This window comes from Brassica oleracea, chromosome C3, assembly GCF_000695525.1.
Source record: "Brassica oleracea var. oleracea cultivar TO1000 chromosome C3, BOL, whole genome shotgun sequence".
In the NCBI taxonomy this organism is placed as follows: Eukaryota; Viridiplantae; Streptophyta; class Magnoliopsida; order Brassicales; family Brassicaceae; genus Brassica; species Brassica oleracea.
The window spans coordinates 27,109,191-27,118,344 of NC_027750.1; the positions used below are offsets into that span (position 1 = coordinate 27,109,191).

Sequence of the window (9,154 nt, forward strand, 5' to 3'; positions counted from 1 at the left end):
CGTTTGGATGGACGCTTAATAATAAATAAGTTACCTTTTTATGATGAAAAAACTTTTTTTATCTGTTATTTTAAATTATTATAACTTTCAAAACAAATGTGAAAGGTGCGTTTTCGCGTTGAAAGACATTTGGTAACACTAGATATTAGTTTTTTTTCTTTTGTATTTCATCATACTAATGTACGTAGTCCATGTATTTGAAATAACTAAAAAGTTCAAAGAAAATGAAAAGTTACCATTAAAAATACAACACAACTTTTCAAAACTAACAGACACAATTGTTCAAGACTCTTTTTACACTATAAGTAGAGAAAAAGGGATTATGCAAATTAAAGTTCAAAGAAAATGAAAAGTTACCATTAAAAATACAACACAACTTTTCAAAACTAACAGACACAATTGTTCAAGACTCTTTTTACACTATAAGTAGAGAAAAAGGGATTATGCAAATTAAAGTTCAAAGAAAACTCTTTTTACACCCCAGTGGTTTGACTAGGGATTCATTAATGCTTCTACACCAAGAGGTCTGAGTTTCAATTCCCGGAGAAGGCGGAATTATGCGAATTAAAGAAGAAGCATTATGCGAATTAAAGTTCAAAGAAAACTCTTTTTACACCCCAGTGGTTTGACCATGGGTTCATTAATGCTTCTACACCAAGAGGTCCGAGTTTCAATTCCCGAAGAAGGTGGAATTATGCGAATTAAAGTTCAAAGAAAACTCTTTTTACACCCCAATGGTTTGACCATGGGTTCATTAATGCTTCTACACCAAGAGGTACGAGTTTTAATTCCCGAAGAAGGCGGAATTATGCTAATTAAAGGAGAAATGCTTACAAGAGATCTACATCATGACACAAGGAGTACCGTTAAGCATGGATCCCATAGGGCGGCTTAGGTGATGCAATCAGACGTGAATCCTCATACGGCAGATAGAATTGTCTACTGTAGAATCGTCTGTAATATTTCTTATAGTTGTAATAGCATAATTATCCAGCGTTAAAAAAAAAGTAGAGAAAAAGAGATCACTAATTCACAAACAACAACAACATGGATAGGAAGGAATCAAACTTCCTACCTACAAATTACTAGAAAATATCAAGATGAAACGTGGAGAACAAGGAATTATAGAAAGAGTAATAAGACAATGTGGGAAGTAAGAAATCCTAAAATTGGTAATGAGGTTATAAGTCTTAATTTCTTACTACTGGATGAAAAGTTAATGTTTTCAATATTTTAATTGAATTACTTTTAATACAATAAATAACTTCAAAATTTTTATAATCTAGGAATCTACTATTGTGGGATCAATTTATAACTGATACGTTTATCAATTTTCTCAGGAACCTTTAGAATGTAAAATATATATATATGCAATGATTGTGAGTATGGAGGGCTGGAGATCATTATAAAATTTCAGAACATCCTTTTATTATTTGGTTGAATGATTCAACAATATCTCAAATTGAACAATATGGTGTATTAATAAATTGTGAGAAATTTAGGTTCCGCGATTATGATCAGCTTATGGAAATTGTAGACAAAAATTAATCATATGATTTTAATACAAAAATTAATAAAAACAAAACTTATTAATGTAGATAATGTGTATTAAATAATTAAGTTAATTACAGATACTATTGGTGTTATCATTGAAGAAAGGCTGAACACAAAAGATACAAGTAGTGGACAAAGAAGAATAAATCTAGATCTTCAATTCGAAGGGTAAGTTCATAGTTACATCGGTCAGAAAAATAATTTATTAGTAAAATATTAAAATATCAAATTTTTGAGATTTAACCTCTTCTCATAACTTAGAATTTGATTTAAGTTTGACAAAAAAACATAATAAAATATTTTGCAAAACTACTGCATCAAATTTAAATAACCTAATATTAACTTTATTACTACATTTCAAAATCTCGTTTTAATAATATTTACGCTTCTTTTTATACTTACTGTTTTATAATATCACTAAGTTTAAACGTTTTTAATATTGTTTACTAAAAAATAGGGAAAGCAAAGTGTATATTACTATATGAGACAATGTGGTAGATACCTAAACAAATAAAATATAAAGAAGCAAAAAGTGTAACTCTAATAATAACAAGTGGCAATCCCAAAACATTTTCAGGTTTTGTAATGTATCATCATACTTAATTTAGATAGAAATTAAAATTTTAAACAATAAATAAAATTATGGTTTTAAACATGGAAAATGTGATATCTTTATTTAAACACAATGTCAGCCTCAAAAATATATAGAGATGATCGCTTGGGTACTATTCAATCCTTCAAAGTAACCAATGCATATAGATTGAATTCAAACATATTAATTAATTGGCTAGATATTATTGTATATGTATAACCAATTAATTAATTTGTGGACTACCCAGAACACCTACAACACAAGTGAAGTTGGAAAACAATGTAATCAACACACTTAACAACATTGTCAAAATAACATAAATAATGAATTTCATTTCTAGATATTTGTTTGAGGTATCTCAATTATTTATTCTAATAAAACTCACATATGAGTTTTAAAAACATAAAAATATTCATAATTATTAAAAAGTATGATGTACTCCATTTATTGTCAGGAGAAAGAGTTTACCATTGAAAAAAAAATAAGGAAATTAGTTCAATAAATGGATGAAATTACATATCTTGTCATCGATGTGCAAAAATATATCAAAAAGTGGGTGGAAAGTTTATTTGCAAAAATGCACAAACATGGATATTGTTGGTATCTTAAAGTAACTAAGAGTACTAAAGATTTTTTAAACTTAGATAATAAACAGATTAATAATAAAATGGTAATTTATAATAGCTATAAAACATAGGCTATTGTCGAAAATAATTCAAATACTGCATTATTAACCACATTCAATAAAGAAATGACAAGGATTACGGGTAAATATCCAACAGACTTGATTAAATTACGTAAGGGCACTACTTATAAATATTATTACACTATAATGTATAAATAAATACTAATGTTTGAAATTAACAAAAATGCAGGAGCAATCATATACTGATTCATGTGATAACACAATTACCTCTTTCTTATCAGAACAAATTGGAAAAGTTTTCAAATTCAATGTTAAAGTCACCTCTTTTAATTATAAGTTTATAACTCAACTTCAACAAGATTAACAGTCACATGAATCAACAAGAAACCCAATTAATATTGAAGAGGTACAATACATTTTGACTAACAATTGTTATACTCTTTCTTTGGTTTCTAATTATAAAAAACAAAGTAAATAAAATACAAAAAATGTTTTTTTTTAATAAATACATCATTTGTATTTAGCAGCCTGTTATAAATGCAAGTGTTGTCCATGCAGAAGGAAGTAAAGTCATTATTTCTTGTAAAGAAAAAAAAAGAGATCAGAAAAAATATTTATGGATGATTACGTTTCTTAATTTTACAATGCTACACTAGAACTGTTTAATTTTCAAACACATATAATAATATTTTCTTTTTTATGTACGCATTATATATTTACCACTTATTTATTATATAAGTTTTCAATTACACAAGTTATTAATCTACTAAAACTATGTTAAAACATTTTATATTAAATAACTAAAAAATTAACACAATTTTATAAGTCCAACATTTAAATTAAACAATTTACGTTTATTCTTCACACGCGCAAGGTTGTTTCATAGTATACTATAATGTGAAAATGTTGACTAGGATTTAACTTGACTTATGAGTTTTTAAATGAGAAGAATAATTAAAAAGTGTAAACAAAACGAGGTTGTTGACGAATTTGACGCGATAAGACAAAGAAGACGTTGACGAGCTTCTCTTTAGGCATGGTTCTTACTTCTTAGTAATCAAGATATTGGAGGTTAATTGAAAAGGTTTTGTTAGTTAACGGACCTAATCTCTTTATTCCATAGCGGTTCTCGTTGAAGTCATCATTTTCAGATATTTGTAAACTGGGACAGATAGATTTATAGTAATCAAATTGGGCCCAAGTTTATTCAATTAAGGACAATGTATGTCGCCATATTTGTCTCTGCCTACCCGATTCTGTCTTCGTCTTGAGTTTCTTGTAATTTCATACAAAAATTACAAAATTGAATTTTGTATTTATGTAAAAACAAAAGCACCCTCGAAACAAAATATTTGTAGGAAAGAACAATATTTGTAGAAGCTTATGTAATTTCCAAGGTTCTAAAAATCGGTCTAGGCGGCGCCTAGGCCCCCGCCTAGGCAGCAACTCGTTCCTATCCGAAACGATTTTCTTAAAATCCGATTTATACCGATTTATATGATTCAAATTGGTTTAAACGGTTCTAAATCGATTAAAATTGGTTAAAATCGATCTAAAATTGTCTATATATGTTAAGTTAAGCAATAATATTATTACAAATCTACAAATTTGTCTACTTTCTTCTGTTTTGTATATCTAATTTTGATAATTCATCACAATAATTTTATAATTAAACTTTAAAACTAAAATATGTCACATAAATATATAAAATATATAAAATAAATCAATAATTTGCTAATGCTCTCCGAATAATCCGCCTAATCGCTAGTCTTCTATAAAGCGCCTAGTTACCGCCTAGCGATTTTTAGAACATTGGTAATTTCTGTAAAAAACAAGAAAATAATTAGTTGAAAGGGCAACAATATATTTTACGGGTGCAAGCTCATAAGAAATAGAAAAATAAAGGGATCAAACAGGAATAAAATAATATTTGGCCCATCTCGGTGCGTCGGTGACGTGAAGCTTCCCTGCTGGAGAAAAGCTCACATGCGTAATCTCAGCTATATTTAGGACATCAACCAACACATGTCCGAACACAATACACTTCTATATCTGTTTTCAAATTCAAATCTGCTGTCCTTTTATCTTAATTTTAAAACTAGCAGATTATTAATTTTTATTTCGTTGTTAAAATCCAGAATATCTCACAATAATACCATCTATATATCTCGATCTCTCCTTCTCCTCCTGAAGAAAATATTTTTGGAAACTTCGACGAATCGGTCTGAAGTGGGACAAGTAATCCGCCATTTTCTCCTCGGTCTCTCAGCTCATCTCGTCACTATCGGATCTAGGTCTCCTTCTCTTTCATTTCAAGGTACAAAAACAAGTTTCAAATATTTTTTCTATTTCATTCACACCAGTTTCGTTCACATTTTAAAGTTCTTTTTTTGGTTTTCCTTTTTTTCATCCATCATTCATATACTCATCACTCAGTAATTCTGAGTTAATTTCTGGGTTCGTAATAAATTCAGTGAAAATTATTTAATTCCTTTTTATTAATTTAAATGTATTCCCCCCTAAGTCACGGCATCGGAAAAAAGCAAAAACACAGCTGTGTTTAAGTATATATTTTCATAAAACATTTAATTTGAATCAATGCACTATAAAGTTACCTACTTTTGACAGCATCTGAATAAAAACATAAACCAAATTCAAACACTTTCTGTCTCTTTAATCCTCTAATCTAGTCTCTACTTTTAATGTTTTTGACTTTTTTCTATCTATACCATGTGATTTTTGATTCGGTAATTATCCATATTATGCATTATGATTAAGCATTAAAGTATTTCCTTTATCGATTAATGAAAATTAAAGTTTGTGATTTTATTATTGCAGATTTTTGGTTATTTCTGGGGACAAGGCGTTAGCTGTAATTCAATTTTTTATTAGCTTTGGCTATTAAAGGCGGCACAAGCGTATGCGTTTGTGTCCTTTCCTCTCAACTGGGGACAGATCTTGTTCTTGATTACAGATTCAAGAACTAAGAGATTGTTTTCAGAACTTCGATTCTGGTCTTAATCTGGTGAGTTCATGGGGATGAGTCTCGATTTCGATGTTGATCTTGAGAAAGGAATCGTTGATTGCGACAATGTTTATACGAAGTCTCCGGAGAAGCCACTGTTACCGATGTCTCCAGATAATAAACCGGTAAAAACCGGAGACGAAACTGTCGGTTTGTTAGAAACTGATGTAAGTCCGGTTCAATGTGCGATCAGTAAACCGGGATGGGGGAAGGAGAAACGCAAGAAATCGGCGTCGAAGCCTCCTCGACCGCCGCGTGGACCGTCGCTGGACGCAGCGGATATGAAACTGATAAGGGAGATCGCTGAACTGGCGATGCTGAAACGCGCGAGGGTCGAGCGTTTGAGAGCTTTGAAGAAATCGAGAGCGGCCAAAACTGAGTCTGCTGCTTCTTCTCTAGGCAATGTCTTGGCCTCGATTCTCACCGCTATTTTCTTCTTCGTCCTCGTTATCCAAGGTGTGCTTTGATTTTAATCTTGCGACTGCGTTTGCGTTTTGCTATAGTTAATTTCAATCAATCTTACATTTGTTTTTTTCTGAAATATTCAGGATTTTCGCCAAGAGCAGCCGATAGCTCCAGCACCGGGAAAGCCAATGGTGGTTTTGTGTCGGTTCAGTATGCGGGAAACCCGTCCGCGAGTGAACCGGGTGGAAGTTATACCGGTCCGGTTTTAGCAAGGAGATTACCAAAGTATGTTGTTGTTTCTTTGTCTGTTTAAGAAGAGCAATCATATTTTCTTTCGTCTGAAATAATCTCTAATCATATATTTTGTGCTGGCAGTTTACTAAAACCGGTTTCCGGTTTGGAGAATGGAAAGAAGATGAATAGAGTTTCACAATGAAGCGTAAACCAAATGAATAGACCTGGACAGGTTCATCACTGGTTGATCAAACCATTTATCGGTTTACATTGTCGGTGAACCGTACACTCGTACCGATAAAGTTTTTGGGCAAAAGCGGCTGCTTTCTCTGCGGCTATGAAACAATAACTATAGTTTTGTAATATTCTTCTTGAAGTAAAAATAAGAGAAGTTACAAATAATAAATTTACTATTGTGTTATTTAAATGTGTGTACCTTTTTACATGTGCCTACTATAGAACCATAATACAAATTAGGATCTTATTAGTAGTAGATTCTTGTGTGTTTTTAACGGGTGTAACGAAGTATGCAGTATTCAAACTTTAATGAGATCAAAACGTAAAAAATATGAAATCATCATTATTGGTATAGTTTTTTAATAATATAGATTTGAAATCACATGCTACTGATGCTTGCAGTTGAAATTTGAAATCATTTATTTAAATAACATATATTTGGAAACAGAATCCATGTGGCTGTATCTAGACACTCCCACTAAGCATAGAGACCACTTTTAATGCTGTGCGAAATTAATTGAACATGTGATTTCGCGTGTGTGTATATATCAAACGTCTATTATTTCTGTTGCGTTGCTGTCTTCGGATGCTTCGTGGTCCCGATATTAAAACCCCAACTCCTAGTTTTTTTTTGTTGATAGTTTTAGTGACCATATATACTCCCCAACTAATTAAATAAAAAAAATGTAAGAATAATGCTTAACAGAAACATACAATTTCTATAGTGAATTACTTAATTATGGTAAAAATTGTTCGTGTCAATAATTTACAAATATATATTTTATTACTTGGGAAAGAAACAAAGATTCTTAACGACTGTTCATTAGAGATTTAATCACAGAAACGGCCACGTCGCAAAGATTCTTAACCAGCTGGTTCCTAGCCGTAAGAGCCACCGAGCTTTCATCGTCGGCCATGGTACTATTGATCCGTTTCTGGCAAGAATCAGTCTGCTTCTCGGCGTCACCGAGAACATACGTCGCGAATCCAAACTCCCCTCGCTGCATTGCCTCGATCGCCTGAGGAATGTTGAACCGGACCACCGGCCGGTACAGTTCAGCGCACTGAGCCAGCGCTCGCTCCGCCGCTGGATCTTTAGAATGTCTGATCAGCGATTGGATATAACCTAAGTTTTCGGTCATGTTACCGAGCACAACGTTGGCCATTGCGGAGGCTAGAGATTTGGGATCGGAAGGTGAGGGAGTGAGAGGGCGGAGAGAGGCTTCGCAGAGGTCGCAAAACGGCGTCTCTTTGCAGACTGTGTCTATTAGGTCGTCGGAGGAATGAACTTGCAACGGTAGGAACAGAAGGAGAAAGAGGTATAGAGACGGTTGTGATGTGACGGCGGAGGATTTCTTCATCGTCGGCGATGGTGAATTTGAAAAGAAAGTGAGAAAAATATTGATGTGTAATAACTTTAAAGTTAATACTTGTGTGTTGTGGGTGCTACTAGCTACCTATGTTTCTAGACTTATATAGTTGCTATTTAAATTTGTTATATACATATTAGTAAATGTTAAAAGCTTACAACTCTTAGTTTTTCTTTTAGTAACCAAGACGAATGCTTTTTACGTGTCATCACAATGTCACATATGACTCGTTTTATATCTATATGAAGCTTAGATAGATTTGCTTACTAGTGATTATTAGGTCTATGTTGTTGCTCTTACAACTTCACCCGTGACAAACTTTGTTGAGTATAAACTTTGTTGTGAGTATTGGTATGGTATACGTATATTGACTGATCAATATTTAATTTTCATATACGTACACATGGATATGCGGTGGTTGTTGGCCAAAAAAAGGGAAAGAAAAGTAGATGTTGTGTGTGGTATACTGGTATTGGTGAATAGATTAGGTCCTTTGTGAGTCGGTCCACATGAAACGAAGATACCATGATACATTTCACACTATACTACCTGCTGTCAGGGCCGGCCCTGAGATTTTGAAAGCCTGTGGCTTTGTTTATATAAATTTTTTTTTTTATAAATTTAGGGGTCTAAAATTTTTTTTTCGGGGGCCTATTCATATGTAATATTTTAAAAAAAATTTGGAAGCCTGTTGCAAATGTTTCACTACGCATTCCCAGGGCCAGCCGTGCCTGCTGTTTAGTTGTTGTTGCTTTTGCAAATATTTTTTACTTATAACCAAGAAAATATATATTGCGGGGCTTCCTTCTCTAGTCAGTCTGCCTCGTGAATGTTGGTATTACCAGTTTAGCAGAAATCAAGGTACGAGAACGACCTTAATTGACTCTGTTTACACTACAAGAAAACATAATCTTAACGAGGGCGGTTTTCCTCGTTAGTTCGTCGTAAAAGAGGCTTTACGACGAATTAGCGAGGAAGCGCGTTTGCTCGTTACTCATCTGTCGTAACACATATTTCCTTGCTAATTCGTCGTAACTTAGCGAGGAATATATTTCGTCGTAAAGACGAAGTAGAGCTTTTCGTCGTAAAGA

At 32.7% G+C, this 9,154-nt stretch overlaps 2 protein-coding genes across 4 annotated transcripts; one reads left to right on the forward strand and one right to left on the reverse strand.

Annotated features, from left to right (window-relative positions):
- The first annotated feature begins 4,814 nt into the window (after positions 1 to 4,814).
- Positions 4,815 to 6,862, forward strand: LOC106329127. Of its 3 annotated transcripts, none has more exons than XM_013767721.1 (4): positions 4,815 to 5,109; positions 5,631 to 6,273; positions 6,366 to 6,507; positions 6,598 to 6,862. In XM_013767721.1, exons 2-4 carry the CDS (start codon positions 5,826 to 5,828, stop codon positions 6,656 to 6,658), a joined length of 651 nt encoding a protein of 216 aa, XP_013623175.1. In that variant the 5' UTR covers positions 4,815 to 5,109; positions 5,631 to 5,825; the 3' UTR covers positions 6,659 to 6,862. The 3 variants fall into 3 exon arrangements, with proteins under 3 accessions (XP_013623175.1, XP_013623176.1, XP_013623177.1); XM_013767722.1 differs by having other exon boundaries at positions 4,815 to 5,086; XM_013767723.1 differs by lacking the exon at positions 4,815 to 5,109 and adding an exon at positions 5,197 to 5,539.
- Positions 6,863 to 7,453: 591 nt separating this feature from the next.
- LOC106333495 (cell wall / vacuolar inhibitor of fructosidase 1-like) lies at positions 7,454 to 8,134 on the reverse strand. Its single transcript, XM_013771935.1, has one exon. It carries the CDS (start codon positions 8,052 to 8,054, stop codon positions 7,503 to 7,505), a length of 552 nt encoding a protein of 183 aa, XP_013627389.1. The 5' UTR covers positions 8,055 to 8,134; the 3' UTR covers positions 7,454 to 7,502.
- Between the last annotated feature and the right edge of the window lie 1,020 nt (positions 8,135 to 9,154).